This window comes from Acanthopagrus latus, chromosome 7 (genome assembly GCF_904848185.1).
Source record: "Acanthopagrus latus isolate v.2019 chromosome 7, fAcaLat1.1, whole genome shotgun sequence".
Classification (NCBI taxonomy): Eukaryota; Metazoa; Chordata; class Actinopteri; order Spariformes; family Sparidae; genus Acanthopagrus; species Acanthopagrus latus.
The window spans coordinates 19,821,248-19,842,240 of record NC_051045.1 but is presented as its reverse complement, the minus strand read 5'-3'; the positions used below and the strand labels follow the sequence as shown (position 1 = coordinate 19,842,240).

Here is a 20,993-nt window from a genome sequence, read left to right as displayed (position 1 = left end):
AGTCCAAAATATATGAATATGCAATTCTTTATTAATTGCATAATTGCTGTACACAAGATGTCTCCTACTTCACTGTAAAGTCTGTCCTCTCTGTTTGTGCACCTGAGGTTTGACACCTGTGTATGCTTGATATTGGACAAGGAATGGCCTCCTAAAATATTTCTGATGTCACAAGTCACGCTCACCTCTAAAGTCAGATTTATCAGTGAGCACAGAGAAGATTTACACTTTCAGCACTGGATGTGTAAACAGCCTCTGCACAGACATCTTTTTACACAGTGAAGCTCAAGCACTCAACCGTAGGAACATGGAGAGAAAAAACATTTTTGACAGGAGGGGGAATTCAATGTTTTGTTGTTGTTGTTTATTTCATAGTGATATTATGCAACACACAGTTTAAAAAAAAACCTTCCAAATTGTACATTACACATTACTGGCTGAGGACTCGTTTTATGCTGATTGAGTTTTTTTGTTTTACAACAGAAGTATTTCACAATAGCTTTTTAAGGCCATGGTCAAATCAAAGGTGGAGAGCTGCAAGTCCATTTGCTCTTGGGGACTAAGAACAGAATTACCGACCAATAGACACATGGGGGCGTCTGGTTTCACATGCTACAAATATCCTCCAGCAGTCGTAGCAGGTCACAGTTGTTAACCAGCAGGCAGAGGCTGCAGCTGAAGTTTTACTCTCTACACACAGAAGTTCAGGGACTACTACACTGCAGACATGAGTCAAGGTAAGGAGGAAGAAAAACTCTTCCTGTCACATATTGTGGGACAGAGGTTTGAGAAGTGGAGGGTGTGATCTACAGTTTTGAATGAGGCTCAGACTGAGAGTCTTGAAGTGTGAAATGTGACTAGCAGGAATGGTGGCTGACATCAGATACGTCAGATCTAGAATATATAGAAGAAGACTTAATCTGCTTGGATGAAGGATTTATTACCTGTGAAGAAATATGACCACACTCTCGGGTTATCAAGTGAAATTTACTGCATAGTCTATTGATGTTTATTGAATTTTAAACTGATCTGTGTTTTCATCTCTGCACAGTCTTTGACATCGAGCGCTGTGATGTGGACATTAAGAGCAACAGCTGCAGCCATCATACAGAGCTGTATGGAGAGGAGCGCTTGATTGTCAGAAGGGGACAGCCCTTTAACATCATTTTACATCTCAAGCCTGGCAGTGGGGAGTTCAAACTGGAGGCAGCAGGGTTCACATTCACGGTCGAAACTGGTACGCTTCCTGTTTGTAAGGCGTGCGTGTTTGAGTGTGAGAAAGAAAGGTTTGAAAGAGGGTTGTGTTCCTCTTAATGTCCCTGTCCCTGTCAATCTGTCTCTAAAGGTCCCCTACCCAGAAAAGAATCAGACACTAAGGTTTCCTTTGGTCTACGCGAGTCCACAGTGGACACAGAGTGGAGTGCATCTGCCACTCATGATCCTTCTGGAAACACCCTGTCTGTATCTATCAGCTCCTCACCCAACTCCCCCATCGGGCTCTACTCCCTGACTCTGGACCAGGAGGGGCAGAAGACCAGTTTAGGAGAGTTCATCCTTCTTTTTAACGCTTGGTGCCCCCGTGAGTACACAAAGTTGATTTTTTTTTTTTGTTCCTCCATCATCTATGAAAATGGTTTATTCATGTCTCACTGAGCTGCACATGCTGCTGGTATTTACTTTCTTTTTAAGGATCGTTGTTTTTAATCATTTGCACAAATAGATGCAAGTTAAAACACATGATTATCCACAGAGCAGAGCAGTCATTAAATATTAAGTGTTGTCAGATTGGAGATGTTGTGTGGGTTGCAGTTGTGCCCATCTTGATGTGTCGGTGCTCCCTCCCCTCTGACTCACAGGTGATGCTGTTTACATGAAGAGTAAGACGAAGAAGCAGGAGTACATTCTAGCACAACATGGGCAGGTCTACAGAGGAACATATAAACGAATCAAAGGGACATGCTGGAACTTTGGACAGGTGCATAAAAGTTCAGAAAACTACACAGAATTAATGCCGTCTTCACTGAGACTGGCGAGAGCTGCTGGTTTCCTCCCCTCTCATCTCTTCGTTTTTCTGTCTGCAGTTTGATCCAAGTATCCTGGATATCTGTCTGTCCATCCTGGATGCCAACCCCAAGTTCGTGGCTGATGCTGACAAGGACTGCTCTGCCAGGAGGAATCCCATATACGTGACCAGGGTGATTAGTGCCATGGTAGGTCTGTGTTCAGCCTATAGAGCGAGTTGAGTCCCTATAGATCCCAGTTCTCTTGGCTGTGCAGGCAGAGATTACAATGGTGCAACAGAAACCCCTCAGTCGGGTCCTTTGTATTACATTGCTCTGTATCTCTAATTCTTTCCAGGCGTTCTCTTCTCTCCCAGCAACTTTTGTGACTGGTAATGTGGAATTTGGGCAGATGCCAGAGGGGCCGTGGGCCCGTTTGGGCCGGCCAACAGTGATTGCCACAGCCATGCGGCCCCTTAATTGTAGACAACAGCTCCAAGATCATCTCTCCCGCCCCCTTTCAAGGGTCAATAATATTCTCAGGCTAAGTGTAAAGTAATTCTTTCACAACTATCTGATTAGTAATCTGATCAGTATTTATACTACATACGAGTCTCTATATAACAGTCACGGTTACCCACTCTATAGTCACGAACCTTTACATCAGTCTGCATTGTTTTGTAGTGAAATGTCTTATTCAGATGTTCAAACACGTGCATGGTTTGAAATAAAACAAGTCCACCAACATTTTCTTATTCGATAAGTTGTTTGCAAAAGTTAAAATGAAGCAATGCCTTCTGGGAATTTCAAAACTGAATTGAGTAGACCGTGTCTGCATGGTTATTGGAAGTTGGAGATTGGAAGTTGACTGAGATTAAGTTAACAGAAAAATGAATCGAGGCATCAAGCGACACAAGGGAGGAGTGGAGAAAAGGAGAGAGAAATCTAAGAGAGCGCTGTTGGCTGACGGTGAAAAATGATCTGAATGATCTGTTTTTTGTTCCAAGTTGGTCACTGGACAGGAAGATGCAGTTAAGTGAGGATTTATTAAGAACGTGTGCAGCCCTGGTTTCAGGCAGGTTACAAAGATAACTGTAGTAAATTAAAGTGTGTCACCATGTTTTTCCTGCTGCAAGTTAAATAGCTATAAAAAATAGCTTACGGGAATTCCAGGGTTATTTCTACTGAGCAGTAGCTGTCACCGTACAATAAATCAAAACCAGGTTCATCCAAGACAATGTTGATACCCACGACAGGATCATGCACTATATTTAGGTTGTCTGACATACTGAGGATGCACTCATGTTTTATCCTCTCCCTAAATGGGTGTACTGGTTATAAATTCACTCTTCTAATGTGAAGAGAATTGTGTGCTGTGATCACATATTAAAGAAAACAAGTGTCTCCTTCCTCTGAATCCATCATGTAAACATATTTCAGATATTCTTTTCATAGTCAAAGCTTTGGTATTTGCTGGACTTCACCTCTCAGATTGCTCATTAAGTATATTTTCGACTAGTTCTTCTATTTATTTCATAATGTGGCATCTCTGTCCCTTGATGCTGATGGATGTGTGCTGGATGCGATGTGAACAATGTTTAGTTCAGAAGAGATCTCGAGGCAAATAACAAAAATCCATGAGGAGATTTTCCCACAAAAGACCCTTTCAGACACTTGCAGCTTAGAAAAGCGACTCAAAAAACATCAGCAATCATATGTGACAAAACACCTTTGATTCTCATTCTCTCACTAACTTAATCTTCATGGAACATATTAAGGATATATGGTAAAGACACATTTTAAGATATGGTAGGAATCCACATGTATTTGACAAGACATGCCAATATATTGTGATTTTTTTTCAATAATACATTGGTAATATATACAGATATGTATTGAAAGACTATAATTGAAATATGTTTTTGGAAAAAATACAGTAATATTCGTCAGTATATAGAAAATATTGAATATATATTTCAGTGATTATAATGAAACACTAATTTCAAACATAAAGGCATATATCAGTGTTATGTGTAATCACGAGGTGAAAATGTTGTCGTAATACTGATATATAATACAAATTTACACAAATAACAAAAAAAGAATGTTAATATGTCAGATAAACGGAAACTACATTCATGGTTTCTGCTGTCTGCCTCTCTTGTCTGTGTCCACAGATCAACAGTAATGATGACAACGGCGTGCTGGTGGGAAACTGGGGAGAGGTTACAGACGGGGTTCACCCAGGACAGTGGATGGGCAGCGGGGACATTTTGCGCCAGTGGGCAGAAAGTGGGCCCGTCTGCTACGGCCAGTGTTGGGTCTTTGCTGCCGTTGCATGCACAGGTTAGAGCACCGAGCAGAGTGCGTCAGAGAGATGAGAGATCAGACTTCATTAGTTGTGGATTAATTGATTCGTTCGAGGATTTATTCTACTGACATGATGCCTTTTGAAAAGAATGCCAGCTGCATGTCATAACTCGTTTTAAAGGAACACTTTCTTGAAATCATATGGCATCACACAAACACCCAACAGCACTGATTTCTTTTGCATCCGTTTCGTCCTCCAGGCCACATCAAGAATGTCCTAACTTTTTATCAAAACCCTAAATTTAGAATCTAATCTCATTGTTGTGTAGTTATCTACCCCACGTGACATTTTCATGTAATGTCCTTCTTGTTTTTCTTTGCTGATGGACACTATCTCGAGCACATGCCTTAATTAGTCGGTGTGATGAAGTGCAGCTCTCCTCCCTCCTCCAGTGTCCCGTGCTCTGGGCATCCCATGTCGAGTGGTTACTAACTTTGGATCGGCCCACGATACTGACGCCAACCTGATCATCGAAAACGTGTACGATGAGGACGGTGAAAAAATTTCTAATGATTCAGTTTGGTAAGTGTGCGGTTGAGACACGTACACTATGTCTATTGTTATCTTCCATTATTCCTATATGATAGAATGAACCCTACTTATTTTACTGATTGACGCAGAATGATAACGTTATTGTCCCACGTTTGACTCATTTTACCAGGAACTTCCATGTTTGGGTGGACAGCTGGATGACTCGTCCTGATTTGGGGTCAGAGTTTGATGGATGGCAAACCAGTGACCCAACTCCACAGGAGAGAAGCGACGGTAAACTTTGATTTGTACCGTCAAAGTCCCACATGTGAGGCCGCGGACGTGCTGTTTTCATGTTGCCTTGGCAGACCTGTAACAGAGTGAAGACAAAAATCCCTCAGAAGAGATTATTCTAACTCGTGAATGGTGGCTACTATAGGCTGCTGACTGGAGTCACATGTTTGTTGTATGATTATGGCCTGGACCAAACTCGTGACCGCTTGTGACTAAACACAACCACGGTTTGGTTTTCTATGAAGGCACCTGACATAGATCATTTGGTTTTTACATAGACCTTTTACTTGTCACACGTATCAGATGTGGTTTGGGAAACCCCTTTTTGTTGCCAAATGCTGCTAACATACATGCAATTAATATACCTCACTTAAGTCTTTTACCAGTGCATATTTGTGTCTTTTACCAGTGTGTTTGTATAAAGATGACTGTGATACAACAGTAATGGTTCTCAGAATACCTGGCCTGTCCTTTCTCTCTGGTAGTGAGATATTACTTATCTCCTTTGGCATAAGAATGTATTTTATTGATCATACTGTTTGGATGACTCTCATGGCCTGAATCCAGTCTCTGTTTGTCTGAACCTGCTGAAATTTACACATTTCTGCATGTGTGATGCTGTCAGGTGTTTTCTGTTGCGGACCGGCCCCACTGAAGGCCATCAAAGAAGGAGAGCTGACCAAAAAGTATGACGCTCCCTTTATTTTTGCCGAGGTAAGTTAATGCGGAAGTGTTTTAGGGTGGCATTTTTGCTTTAAAGAGATGCAGGGAATGGTGCAAATTTTACATTTTAGCTGGACTTTTTGATTTTGTCTCTATAAAGACAAAAAGTTGACAAAAAAAAAAAATCACCACATTTTTTTAGTTTTATGGCAACATTATGTAACTTTTTACCTTTAAAATCATTTCCATGGTCCAGTGTCCTGTTATAGGGTGAATGGTGTCTCAGCCACTACGCCTCCCTATCACTTGTTTCTGCACTCTGAAACTTCAGTGAGAGTGTAGAATCACACTGTTACATGCATTTTTACTTCAACACACATGGTTCAACTCATAACACTGTTATGACATAGTTTTGTCTGTAGTCAGCTCATACATTACATCTGACAAAATTTTATAGGTTCGGTTTATTTGTATTTACAACAGTGGCGTTGCCGGTTTCTACATAATATTGCCTTTTTAAATTTTGAAATTAGATTTAAAAAGTTTTGCCACAATATAGTCTTTTGCTGGGATTATTTTTTTAGACCAACTTAAGAGTTTTTAGAAACAATTTAATTCTGTGATTCAAAAGTTGCTCCCAGTGAGCTGTAAACCCCATCTGATATTATTTGGGTGCTTGAAAATGAAATGATTGCAACTGAAAATACTAAAATTATTAATCACTATTTATTTTAAGGAGTTTTCTGTTTCTGAAACCCAAGGATTCGATATTTTCAAATGGTTTCGATGAGGGTTCAAGTGAGGTTTCATCTACTGACAGGACTTTATTCAAAGTCAACTTTATTGTCAATTCTGCAGCATGTACAGGACAAGCAGAGAATCGAAAATTTCGTTACTCTCAACCTCTAGTGACTTAACATATAGAAAAGAATAAACATGTCTAAATATATAGAAAAATAGAAAAATAAATAGACAACTGTACAATTTGACATTATAACCTCAGCCAACCCACCAACAGATACTGTGTTCAGGCGTATGTGTATATAGAAATGTCTCTGCTCTGAGGTTTCAAAGTATTTGTCATCACTTTTCTTCATAATGACTGCTGACTGTCATTTCATATTTCACATCCACATCCACAGGTTAATGCAGATGTTGTGGACTTGGTGCAGACGTCGAGTGGAAAAACTATCAAGTTTGCTGGATCAACTACTTCTGTTGGACGCTTCATCAGCACCAAAGCTGTGGGCTCAGACGAGAGACGCGACATTACACACCAGTACAAGTATCCAGAGGGTAGTCACATGCGCACATACACACACACACACACACAATTGTTACTCCTCACCACAAACTCATTCGAACAAATTCAACTTGAATCTTCAACATATTGACAAAAACAACATCCATTTAAACACGAGTGGATTGGAATCAGTCCAAGTATTACATTATGCACCTCTGTGGTTTCTAATGTTGTCACAGACACACATTACATACATGCTGTACATGTATACATTCTCTCACTGTGTAAATATAGACACTGCTCACCTCAACCACTGCGAGTAAAACACACAGTCTTGTTGCATGGAGCCATGTCAGTGATAGTAGTTTCGATGGAGACTGTCTGTACTTGACAGGAGAGCTCCAACAAGACTTTTGTACTAATCTGCGATTCTGGTGGGTTTCAGGCTCAAAGGAGGAGAGGAAGGTGTTTGAGAAGGCGCAACACAACAACAAGCTGCAGCAGCAAGGAGAGGAGCCAGGGCTTCGTCTCAAGGTGCTTGTTACTGTTTATGCAAATGCATACATATACATGTACATATACATATACATATACATATACATATACATATACATATACATAAACAGTGTGATGACCCTAATGACTTAAACTCTGAGGTAACTTAATAGAGTTCCTGCAGAGGTGGTTCAGTTCAAGCTAGAAAAGAGATCTGGCAGTGTGCACAATGATGGGAGAGTTTTCAAAGAAGTACAGAACTAAATTGTTTAGAAACTATCAAACTGTCACAAGAATTTTGCCAACATGTGCAACTGTGGCCAGAAAGAGGAACAACGGTCCCAAGTACCAAAAACCAAGATTGGTATGACAGGCGTACAGTAAACATGTGGTTGTCAAATACTGCTAACTGGCATGCAGCGTAATGTGAGCCACATTTGTGTTTGACACATCACATGTACTGAGTCATTTCAGTACATATCCACATTCTTCTATTTTTCTAAAGATCACACAGTCATCCTTTTATATTTACATATTTACACAACTGGCTGCATATGAGTTTAAATATAGAATACAATACTGTATTTATATTATTGTGTGTTCCACAAACATGATCAGATAAATCATCTTGTAATTCTCATTTAAGATCAAACTGGCTGATAACATGATCGTGGGTGAGAACTTTGACGTGTCTGCCGGCCTCACCAACAACTGCACGGTGGCCAAGACCTGCACCCTCATGTTCATGGCCAGAGCCGTCGGCTACAACGGAAGAAGGGGTCAGGGCATTGAATTTGTTTCAGACATAGTGGAGGTGCCGCCTGGAGAAGGTTAGTTGCGCCAAAGTAAACAGAGCTCACAAACTTTTATTATGCTGGAATTGGATCGTAATCATTAAAAAACCTAAGTACTATATGTAATGTATGTTGTTTTTGCCAGAAAGGCGGTTGTCCCTGGGACTAGTCTATAAGCATTATGGACCAGCGATCACCTCTGATAGGTTGATCCAACTGTCAGCCATCGCCACAGACAAGCAGACCAGAGATTACTTCAAGGCTGAGAAGACCATTGTGCTTGACGAGCCAGAAATAAAGATTGAGGTATGGATGAGCAGTGGTTGGTTGTATCAACTCCAGCCAAAAGCCTAAAGCTTAATATTGTTTTTATCTGAGATAAATAAAAGTTTGATGATTTTTTGGCAGTCTTATTAATGATATACACATATAACTTTTCCCTCCTCTTTGGTGGACCCGGGGAGCACTTTAATCTGTATTGATGTGAAAGGTCAGGCAGAATTGAAAATTGCATTGGCTTTTTAACTTTTAACATACTTATATTATTCCAAAGAATTGTATTCATTTTACCTGCATCACTACCATGCAATACACAGTCAACATACAAGTATACAGAGAATTCTATTGTAAATGGTTTAATTTGTGTTGAAGGTGCAGGATGTATTTTCTGCCACCAGGGGTCTCTCCATCAAAACAAATGTGGTAGCAACCAGCGGAGTTAAGGGTTACATAGATTGCTAGATTATGGATTTCTGTTGGGTTTTAACATTATTAGCAATATTCTCAATAAACTATGAACACAGCTCAAAAAAATGACAAAACATCGCAAGGCTTTCTTAAGATGTTCTAATGTAGAAATGTTAGAAATGATGTATTTTTACTGGTTAGTCGAGCCACTGGTAGCTGGTTTAATCATTTTAATCATTTACAACACCTGTCACATGATGGCACATGCTTATGTGAACACCTCTCTGCAGCTGGTGGAAGAAATCAAAGTGAAGCAGTCTGTGACGGCAGAGCTCACCTTGCTGAACACTCTTCCAGAGCGGCTGAGGGACTGCAGCTTCACCATCGAGGGGGTCGGCCTCACTGAAGGCAAACCCATAACAGAGAAGTACATCAACAGATTTCTCTCTGTATCTCTTCCTTCTCCTTACTACCTCAGAGTTTTACTTGAATAATCCAGTCCCCATTACAGATTATTTACAGTTTAACGTACAAAATGCTGTTTTTAACTATAATTGATTGTGATGTTGAGTGCTTACGCCATACCTACTGAAAGCTGTGTACATATCAAGAGATGCACAGTAAACATCAACCTCCTGATTTCTTATTTTTTATTGTGTGTATGATTCTTCCAGGATTGGAGCTGTGGATGCCAAACAGGAAGCCAAGGCCAGCATAAGCTTCATTCCTACTAGTGTTGGCTCCAGCGTGCTGCTGGTGATCTTTGATAGTGACAAACTGAAAAACATCAGGAGCTTCATCAATGTTGTTGTGAAGGATGAATGAGCCAGTGCAGACGGTTTTTGTTTTCAGTTCAAATTCAATTTAAAAAACTCTATTAGTCCCAGGGGGCTAATAAAAGGCACTTGGAGCAAGTACACAAGTCAGCATGTTAGTTACACAGACACAAAACAAGTCAGGTCGATTAAATTAAACTAAATAAACTAAATAAGACATTTACAGTATTCACATGAGGTGCAATGTAACATTGAGGTAGGCTGTGTTGTGCATTTAGAGAGAGCAGCTTGAAGATAGGCAATAGAAGAGAGGGAGGACATGCATTGACGATCAACAGGTTACTTATTGTTTGTCTCGGTATTGTCCAGGGTGGGGAGGCGGGGGGTGCAGGGGTGGATGGGAGTTTAGGAGCTGAGCAGCCTTGGGAACAAAGGTTGTAGCCTTGGCAGTGGAGCCGGCATCCTGCGGGGAAACCACTCAAATGCTGGAAACAGAGCGTGGAAGGGTCCTGAAGTTGGAGTTGTTTAACTGGACTACAGATTACAGGGTTAATACTTAATTTTTTTTTAATCTGCTTGATATACTGACCCTTATATTATGATAGAATATACTTTTTTCTTGAGTAATTTCATTACAGATCACAATAGTTGACATCCAGTAACACTTAGATTCCCTGTAATAGACAACAGTACTGTACTAATGAATAAAGAGATCAAATATCAATTTATTTTACTGGAATGACTAATAATGATTTATAAGGGTGTATCCATACTTGGATTGGTGCCATTTAAATGTGACAATAAAGCTGTGAGCAAAGTAATTGTTTGCATGAGGGAGCAACACTCCCTCAACTCTTTTGTTAGAAACTTTTTTTTAAAACTTGTGGTGAAGAAAAGAAATCCAATTTGTTAAGCAAATAAAATTTTGGGGGAAAAAATTGGGTGTTGTTGGTTATTTGTGGAGAGATTTTGTGTCCCTGCAGAGTGAAAATAAACTCTGATATCACCATCTCCTGGACTAGTGGTGTCACATAATTCAGGTTTCTATGTTCAGTAGCTGATATCTCTGACATTTTATTATCTTAAGGTAATATTACTCTTTGTGATGACCTGAGAATGTGAGGCACTGGGCTGCTATACAGCAAAAGACACCATGAAGATGTTTAAAATCAAGATCCACGAATCCCTGAGAAGTTAACGAAAACATCTAAAAAATATCTCGACATGTTGAAGATAAAAAAAAACTGGATCCGGCGTAGGCAAACTCGATGAGATTCAACATTCCAGGTGACAGTGTGGTTGTGGGTGTGCTCTTTAAAATTCATGCAAGATACACATACAGTAGTTGTTCGAATGGTTGCAGTTTATTGGCATCCACTGAATCACTTTCATTATAGAAAAACACTTCCCTTACTGGTAGAATCCTGGCACTACAGTTTGACTCTGCAGAGAGAAACATACCACAAAGCAAGAAGGTAAGAAAACTAGAACTACTGTAGTATCTACAGTGAAGCACACCTGGGGCAATTGTTTCTGAAATCCTTCCAGTGGCTGCATTCAGTGACTGTAAGGATCAGACTAAAATCTGTGATTCATGCTCTTTGCCTGATATTTTGCCACGTGACACCAACGCATGTACTGAAAAGGATTTGCAGCAGCATTTCTCACCCGAGCTTGTTGCATCAACAGGAAAGTTACAGCAACTGTGATCTTCTTCAGCGTTAGAAAACATCCCAGCTGCAGGAGCCGTGATCCAAGTAAACATGTCTGACCTTTGATCATGAAACTTCCCAAATGAGTTCTTCTTTCTGCATACAGACAACTTAAAATCAAACAGCTGTGGCCTTGATAGCGAACTGTTCATAAAACCTACTGTTGAACCAATAATGATTCTGGGACTAGCTCACACTTCTCGACCTTGATATCTCAGTAACGGAATTTACGATCATCAGCTCATCTTACAAAAGGAAAGGGACTGCAGATGTCAATCTGTGGCTGCTTCCTTTTAATAAAAACATTTTATCACTAGACATCTACTCTCAGGTAGGACTGAACAATATCATCCTTTTAACATCATTGTGGGAACAAAAAATTCTTAATCGCTGAATTAAATTCTCTTTAAAAAGGAGACGTATTGTGCTTTTTTGGTTTTTCTTTTCCTTTCCCTCAGTGTTATACAGATTCGTGTGAAAGGTCTTGAAAGTTAAAAAAGTCAAAGCCTGCAACAAACAGAAGCTCCTCTTTCCCACACAAAACACCTTGTCAGTAGTCCCATCTCTTGTGACATCCCACTACATCACCACATCGCACATTTGCATAACTTATGATTAGCGGCTAGTTTGACACATAAGATAGGATTTTAGGAGTGCTGGCTCAGGCGTGTGAGAGCTGATCAATCAGAGGAGAGTGGGTTTTTGCGAGCGGGGTCTTAAAAGAGACAAGTGTTTCAGACAGAGGGTGAATACAGTGCTGCAGCACTGGACAGAATGACAAAACTGACGGGTTTTATGACTATTAAATCCTGTAAACCTTTTCTAGTAGTAACCAAATAAAATTAAGAACTGAAAAATGAGCATAAAATGTCTCCTTTAATACTTGAGAAATGGCTTCAAATGACCAAATACCAAAACGCATGTAGTGATACATGTCAATATCAGTAAAGGGCTTGATCTAATCTATTCCACTGTTTTCATATTTCCCAGTTCTACACACATTAAAACTTCATGGTCTTCAACACTTACATTTGTCTCACCTTTTTGGACCGCTAATAAAATATCGAATTTATGAGTTTTAGGGTATCATACATTGTTTTTTTTATTGAAAAGCAAACTCTGTTTTGATTCAAATTCTCCAACTTCCAGGATTGGTTTTGTTAAACTAAAACCTTGTCTAGAACACATAATTAGCCTTGCCATCTGTCAAAATAAAGACATGACAACGAAAGGGCACATCGACTCAAAGTGTTATTTTAAATAAAGAAATGCTTACTCTTCTTCTGACTTTAAACTGCGATGATCCAACTGTCCCAAAAAACATGTTTAAACAGTCTCTCTGAAGTGTAACTGAAATGAGTACCAAGTGACAGCTGTCGACCACAAGCGTTCATGAGGCAACAAAACATAACATACACTGAATCCAATCTCATGTCTTCTCTAGTTATACACACACACGCCTCAAAACCACCTATCAGACTATGTGTCAATAAAAAGCCCCCAACGGAAACCCCCCAAAATAAAACTAATCAATGGTACATTCTCGTCACAGTGTAGTCACAACTGCTGAGCATTGTGAGAGCAGATAGCACTCAAATGCTCACTGAATCCAAAATATACCACACAAAGACACTCTGATTGACATGTCCTGACAACCAACATTTATGTCCGTCTAAGCTTTGCTTCTTTAGCCCACCCCTCCTCTTAGCTCACCGACATTTCCGGCATTAAAACATAAAATAAAAACAAACAGGAAACAAACTCGTTCCAAGCTGGTGGAGTGGAATCCTTGTCCATTGAGCTGGAAAAAAAATCCAGGCTGACAGAGTCTCTGTTCTCCTCTGCAGAGCATTCTGATTTCACCAAACCTTCCTTATGATGTCCCTTCTTGTCCTGCAGGTCCCGCCGTGTGTGTCCTCTGGCCGGAGGCACAGCTAGAAGTATTTTGTGAATCAAACATGGAGCAGGGTTTGGGCGGGGAGGGGCAGGGGGACCGTATGTCTGGGCAAAGACAGCTCAGTCGGTGGAGAAGAGGTCTCCGGCCGAGGGGAGTGGGGCCAGACCCCCTGTCACGTTGGGTAGGAGGGACAGATCGGGGAGACTCTGGATATGGGACTTCAGCTCTTTCCTAACCTGGGTCACCCTCGCCAGTTTCTGCTTGTACTCCTGCAAAGGACGAGATGACACAGCAAATGTATGAGCAAATAACTTAATAACTTATTTAGAAATTAAAGTAGTAGAAATTCTTTTAAAATGTCTTGTGACAACAGCTCTTTGCATGTTGGAAACGTGGCTTTAAAAGATAACTACAGTTTGGGTCTTACTTGTATAGTTTTGTCCATCATACCTATACACTCAGCTGCATTCACCCAGATGTTGTGAAAACATGTACCGTATGAGCAAGAAATATAGGCAATTGGTTAAAGTTGTTAACAAACTAAATCTACTCAGTTACTTGATTTAGAGGTGACACTGAAGTTGAATGCACCTGAAATGTAAGTAATGTTATCGTAATTATCTCTAATTTCAAAGAACAGGTACATTACAGTAGGTCCAAGTTGAACCGGGAAGTGGCTCTATAAACATGTGAGGGACACAAAGTTTCTGGTTATGATTTTTACTGTTCACCTGATTGTCTGACTGCTCGTATGTCTTGCAACATCAGACTTCTATTTCGTGACGTTTTGCCATGTATCCACATGTCAGCAATTAATGGTGAGTACAACGACATAACAGAAAGAAACTATGGCCAAAACTACAGAAATTGTAAATAGCTGTAATAACGAGAGTTAAAACCTCCACCAAGGAGATGATGTTTCCTCCGTGTCATTCTGTTCATTGGCTCATTTGTCCATGGTCCATTTTCTTCGGTTACTCAGGAGATAATGCAAGGCTATATGACAAAAATGGTACCCTAATACTTATTATTAATCAGTGAAGGAGAAACAGATTGAAAGTCTGTTCTCTGTATGCTGTTGACTTGCCTCTAGCTTCTTCTCTCTCTCCATAAGCGCCTCCCTCTGGCTGCCGATGTATTCAGTCAGCATGCGAGCCAGCTGCCTCCGGTCCTCCAGTTCTGCAGCCAGTCGGCCATTGTACTCCGCCAACAGCAAACACGCTTCATCCACCGTCTTCGACAGCTTGTCTGCTGCATCCTTGTCTAGATTTGAGGAAAAGTGGTGTTTTCAGTGCAAGACATTCAGCTGAGCATTCTATCAATTATTTTGTACTATTCTATGTATATACTACATTCTTTTTTTTCAGCATTCTATATTTTGTCCTATATGGGTCAACATGTACTTTTTTTTATCATGTACCTATACAATTTATATACAAATAATATAACAATTACTATAATATGGACATAAGGTACATTTTATTGACATGTAAGAGGCTGACCGCTGGCAGCATTTGATTCTCAATGAATGCATTATTTTATTTATTATTTCTTGCTCCTCATCTTATTTGACTAAATTGATATTTGGACTACATTACTGATGTTATCAAGACACTATAACACTGTAATACAGAAATTCTCAAAGAAAAAGAAGGCTATGAGAAGAAGTTTAAAATATAACAAAGAAATGAAAGGCTGGAACATGTTTCAGTGATGAGCAAAAATACGACAATAAAAATATACAGTAGAGCTCTCTGGACTTACCAGTGATTTTCTCCAGCAGGGAGACGTCCTGGACTTCCTGTGGTAACGAGGCAATCTTCTGACGAACAGCTGCGTCGCCCGATGCAGCATTTTCCAAGTCCTGCAGGGCCTTCACCAGCTCCTCTGTCTGAAAGTGTGTCAGTGTGTTTAAAGGGAATAAAGGTAGAAAGTCAACCACGAGTCAGTGAGAACAGTGGAAACAAGAGGGGTGGGGAGCACGTGACAGAACAAAAAGGTGAAAAAACATTCATTGTGAGGGAGTAATCTCCATTTTGTGCCATTCAAATGAAACATACCAGTTGAGTGGCAGTGGCGCTTGTGTTGCGAGGGGAGTTATGGCTTCTGTAGTCATCGTCTTCATCGTCTTCTTCTTCCTGGATCTTCTGATAGCTTCTTTTCACAGGCTTCTTTTCTTCGACTGAGTAAACAGAAGAGAAAAACACCCGCAGATTACATAATATCACTAAATTATGTAGTTAATCTAAACTGAGAGTTGAATTTAGAGGTGATAGTAAAGTGCCTGCCAAGTCACCATTAATCTATTCTTAATTGAAGTAATCAACACCAAACATTCGTACTGTCAAAGTGTCCTTAATACGTACTTAGTATAGCATTTTTCGAGCTACAACATGAGATATGGATCCGTGTAAAAGGTTTTTAGAGGTGAATACTACGTGTGAGCCGATACCTCAAGTATCAGTACCACTAATTATAGTTGTAATGATAATTCATGACATACGTCTGAATATCAAATTGGCCACCGTTAATAAAAAAAAGTTGTTACCAACTTAAGGTGGTTCACGGTCCTGGTTTAAATTATCACACAAAAGTACTATGTACAGTTGAAAATGCAAATGATCAGATCAACAGTGATGAACAGTCATCTGACCTGAAGGCCTGGGGCTGTTTGAGTCTTCAATGGCTAGTTTGAGTTGTTGAATGAAGTCGGCTCTGTAGAGGCTCCTCTCCTTCCAGATGTTTAGCAGTCTCTCCATGTGCTTCTTACAGTTGTCATCTCCCTCACTGCAGGGGAAGAGTGAAGTTTCATAGAAGAAAGAGGGATTAACTGAAAATATTATTTTTACAGCTCAAACACTGCAAGAATTTGTGTGTCATTAAAATGTTTTCTTTACAGCCAACTGCACTGTAGGAAGCATGGGACCAAAGATTTAAATGTACCCTTACAATGTTCCAGTTGTCTTAGCTTATTTCGAAGCTGGATACATTCAGATTCATTTTAATTTGAGACACCAAACAAATTGTTCGGTTTGTGCTCAATTTCTTTTCTACTTTTGGGGTGAATTCTACCTATTAATATAATCCCCATTCACAGTTTTCTTTGTAGAAAACAGAAAATAAAAATACAACAAACTTCACCTGTAGCAGGTTTCTATGTCAGACTATATTAAGTTATTTAACCATTTCGCGAAAAGCTTCTGGCAGTATGTTGGCCACACACGCACGCATGCACACACACACCATTTTTTATAGCATACAGTGGTCAGATCATATCTACCTGGCGACGTGTGAGCAGGCATCAACGAGGACGGTCTCAAAGTCTTTTGTGAACTCGGGTCCTTTCTTCTTGCTGTTCTGGATGACATCATTGGCCAGATATAGGAACGTCAGCTTCCTGGTGCTTTTAGCTGGACAACACATCAAATCAAGATATTTCAAGATTTAAGAACTGAAATTCACTCTTACACTATATCACCAATGATCAGTGCAGTCTGAATTTGTTTATTGTACTTCCTTTCCTTCAACTTAGGAGTGACACACTTTTACAACAATCTTGGCCATGTGTAACACCTGGATATTGTGAATATGGCTGCAACTAATAATTATGTGTAGTATCAATATGTCTGCCGATATTTTTAATAGTTCAAACCAAAGACTTATCTTTTATTAACATTAATGACAAAGAAAGCAGGAAATTCTGACATTTAAGGTTTGACATTTTTGCTTGAAATATAATTTAAAGCCATAAAATAGAGAGATTATCTCTGTGATATGGATATCTAGCAAAAAATATTCTTATAGCAAGCAAAAAGGCCTTAACAAGTAGAGCCTCCCTCCAGGACAGAAAATGGTTTGAGATTGTCTGAGTTATGTATTCAATAGAAAAACTGACAGACAAACTAAGAATATATGGCAGCATCTCTGACAGGAAGTGGGAAAAATCGACGTTGACATGAAACATGATGCCAACAAGTCACTGGACCGTTACAATATGGAATAACTGAGAATAACTTTACACTTTATATACACACATGTCTGAACTGCCACTGCCATCTTACCTTTTAAATGTACTGTCTGATATGCTGTATGGTGATGTTGTGTATGGAGGCTCACGACAAATTAATATGTAGAAAAGGTTTGTTTAGTGAATTATTATGTAATGTACAATCTATAACGGATATCCCAGATATATGGCACACTGAACGCTTGCCCTCATCTATGAAGCTTCTCGTGTTACTGCACAAAACCAGTAACGCACATTAAACCAGTTTACAGCAGCAGTGAGTGGGGACAGCTCTCACCTTTCTTCAGCTCTCTGTGCCACACTTTGACGATGAGCGCTGAGTGTTTGCGGTGGTGGATGATCCACAGGGACAGAGTCTGGACGCTCTGCTGCGAGCTGCTCAGCTCCGTCAGCTTCTTCTCCAGGGCCGACTCAGAGAAGGACGACATGCCGGTGTAGGTGTGCTTTCCCCCTGTGAACCCGACTGACCCCGACCCGCTCTAAAGCCACTGCGCTCCGACCTAGTTTGGAGAAACTCGCACTGTCATCAAAACTGAAGTTGTGTCGCTGACTTACAGACATGCAACACTAAACTGCCTCCTCCCGCCTGCTCCACTAACACTGTGTCTAAAGTTATATTAGCCCTTTATCAGACTGAACTACCAGCTAAATCTACTTAACCTACCTGCACGGTGGGAGCTCGTTTCTCAGCGGCTGTTTGTTTTCTGTCTGTGGTGTTTGTTTACAGCCACGGCTAACGTTAGCTAGCAGAGCTAAGAAGCTATCTGCAGAGCAGTGCAGCCCTGAGCTGAGCTAAACCTGCGCCCTAACCCGGGATTAGAACAAAGAAGCTCCTGTAATATTCGTGCAGAATATGTCTTTAGTGCGCCGACAGAAGAAACCAAACTGCTCAAGGCCGGCGGTAAAACTCACAGTTTGTCTTTGCTTGTCTAACTAGTCAGGAAGGTTCCTTCGAAAAAATGGCAGCTTGCACTTTCACCTCGACATGTGCGTCGCATAGTAGTGACGCAAGCAGAAAGAGGCCTCACCCCCTTTATCCCATCAATGTACTAAAATCTATCAAATGTATAATCTTTGCTTTATCCTGGGAAGCACATATAAAATGTAAACCACATGTGCATTCTATCACACTTTGCTCAACGTGCTTCATGATTACTTGTTGTATGATTAATAAAACAGAAAACCTTTAATAAAACTGGGAATTCTGTTACAATGTTGAGGAGAATATAACTGAACTCCTTCTGTTAATTGAAAATCCCATATCCTTATGAGGCAAATGTTTGAGACATTTTGCACATTTGTACACAATTAGAAACGTATTGTAACACTATATTATTATATTGCAAATGTCCCCCTACTGTCTCTTATTGAGATTGTGTTAGACTTTAACTGACAAGCAAAAAAAAAAAAAAAAACTGTTTACAGTATCAGGTTTATTTGGTGAGTCCTCTGAACAATTGCAAATTTTATCAATTTCCTTTTCATTTATTGTTCATTTGATTAATATTTCACTATTGTTGTCAAATACATATTTGTTTAATATTCTTTGTATTATTATTATTATTATTATTATTATTATTATTATTATTATTATTATTATTATTATTTACTTATTTAGTAAATGAAGCAAAACATCATGTGTATATGAATAATCCTGGGATGTGTCAGTATGGCAAACTCAAATGTAGAACTTGTTTTTATTTATGGTTAATTTTAGATTATTTTCCCTACATCATTAAACTTTATATTGTTATGATTTATCTGAAGTTACATTTGATTTGTTTGACATTCATGCCCAAATCCTGTAAGTAAACAAAGTAATTCATACATTTTTTCATTAAAATATTTAGTTATAAATTGTAAAAATATGAATGATGAAATTGAAATATTTCTGAATTATATAACTGAAACTCTGATGCAACCAGTAGTATTATGGTATTGATACACGGTAGTATCAGTCTGAAGAGCACCATTTTCCACACCCTGCAGTGCTCCTTGCATATTGTTTTTTGACTGTGTTGCGATCATTCCTTAGTTGCTCTCTGACTGTGAGATTTACATAAATTGAGTAAAAAAAAGTCAGAAACACATTGATACTGCATTATGTTTCTTCAGTTATTTAATAATCTTCACCAACATATTAGAAATATTCTGAATTACAATTGCATTTCTGCATTATCTGAATATGAATAGAATATTGATGCACTCTCTTGATTAACAGTAGAGCTGTACAGCTGGAGGACTGAGAAATCTCCTGTTATTGTAGCTGAATAAAGAATTATGTTTCATTATTTACCCTGAAACTGGAACTATAGGTGAGCTTTTCTGTAAGGGGTAGAGTAGATTAACAAAGAAAAGTTACATTTACATTCAGGACATTTAGCGGATGCTTTTGTCCAAAACAGTTTACACTGATTCATACATTCAAACACTGGTGGCAGGGACTGCCATGCAAGGTGCCAGTGAGCACGTTAGGAGCAGTTTGGGGTTTAGTATCTTGCTCAAAGACATCTCTATGTGCAGACGAGGGGAATCAAACAAGCAACCTTCTGATAAGAAGACATTGGCTCTACCCCTGAGCCATGTACTGTAGTTTTTAATGTGTCACCAAGAAAGCAGAGGAACTGAGGAAATCAGATCAAAGTAGAGAAGAAGAGGGGTGTGGAGTCTTATGAAATTAGGGAGACATTGCTCAAACTACATACATAATCTCTGCTGCACATACTGCTTTGCATTTCAGACCCACGATTGACCTTGTATATACTTAACAGGAAAGCATAGGAATAAATAATAATATCAATGTGAAACTGGATACATTGCATAATGGAACATTTAAATCAAGAGAAGCTTCCATAAATGTTTATGGTTACACATATGCATTTCCTGCCATGTCCAAATTAAAATTGTGAATTTGTATAAATTTGTTGTTGTCATTGGTACACCATTGTGTTATGATAACTTAAAGACAAATAAGGCATTGCTTATATCCGTTTCCATGTTGATATAAATGGTCATTGCTGAATACTCTTTTCTGCTGAAATTGGGAAAGCTCACACAATGCAAATATTTTCACTCCAGTCTGGGTGTTTGTGCAGACCTGCTAATTTACATGTTTATTTGCCTCAATAATACTGCGGCTGACAATATGCACAATAGTCCTGTCAAAACTATTGGTCTGGGTCCTGGAAGCAGGTAACTATTAGACAAATTGTGTGTTGGTACAACAGGTGTGTTTAGCAAAATGAGGCTCACATATCAAGAAGAATGCAAATTCAGCCACACTTGCAGAAACCTTTCTCATGACGGACATTTTAACTAAGCGGCACAACACAGCTATGACTAATAACATTAAAGAGTAAAAGCTGTGGTCCTTGCTCAGCGGCAATGTCCTGAAACTCACCTCACCTCAAAGGATTGCAGTCTGGATATGTCGTATCAGTCAGACCTGTGCTTCTCCTAACGTAGCAAGTGAAAATGTCTGCGGTGTAAAAGATTGTTTGAAGTCACGATTCATTTTATCACTGCTTCCTCTATTTGTGTGGAATTCAGCCTGTGAAAATGGA

The 20,993-nt window shown here is 39.5% G+C and overlaps 2 protein-coding genes across 3 annotated transcripts; one reads left to right on the top strand and one right to left on the bottom strand.

Annotated features, from left to right (window-relative positions):
* Positions 1-579: 579 nt before the first annotated feature.
* On the top strand, positions 580-10,732 carry LOC119022119 (protein-glutamine gamma-glutamyltransferase 2-like). Its single transcript, XM_037102674.1, has 15 exons — positions 580-737; positions 1,052-1,237; positions 1,346-1,579; positions 1,857-1,975; positions 2,082-2,210; positions 4,178-4,346; positions 4,764-4,893; positions 5,033-5,136; positions 5,762-5,850; positions 6,942-7,095; positions 7,488-7,576; positions 8,184-8,367; positions 8,477-8,637; positions 9,309-9,445; positions 9,693-10,732. The coding sequence occupies exons 1-15, from the start codon at positions 728-730 to the stop codon at positions 9,841-9,843; spliced, it is 2,046 nt and encodes a 681-aa protein (XP_036958569.1). The 5' UTR covers positions 580-727; the 3' UTR covers positions 9,844-10,732.
* A 410-nt stretch (positions 10,733-11,142) lies between these two features.
* rprd1b (regulation of nuclear pre-mRNA domain containing 1B) lies at positions 11,143-18,437 on the bottom strand. Of its 2 annotated transcripts, none has more exons than XM_037105197.1 (8): positions 18,343-18,437; positions 17,708-17,930; positions 16,684-16,813; positions 16,057-16,190; positions 15,464-15,585; positions 15,168-15,294; positions 14,491-14,666; positions 11,143-13,672 (listed from the first exon to the last, which is right to left on the bottom strand). In XM_037105197.1, exons 2-8 carry the CDS (start codon positions 17,856-17,858, stop codon positions 13,523-13,525), a joined length of 990 nt encoding a protein of 329 aa, XP_036961092.1. In that variant the 5' UTR covers positions 17,859-17,930; positions 18,343-18,437; the 3' UTR covers positions 11,143-13,522. The 2 variants fall into 2 exon arrangements, with proteins under 2 accessions (XP_036961092.1, XP_036961091.1); XM_037105196.1 differs by having other exon boundaries at positions 18,095-18,429.
* Positions 18,438-20,993: the final 2,556 nt, after the last annotated feature.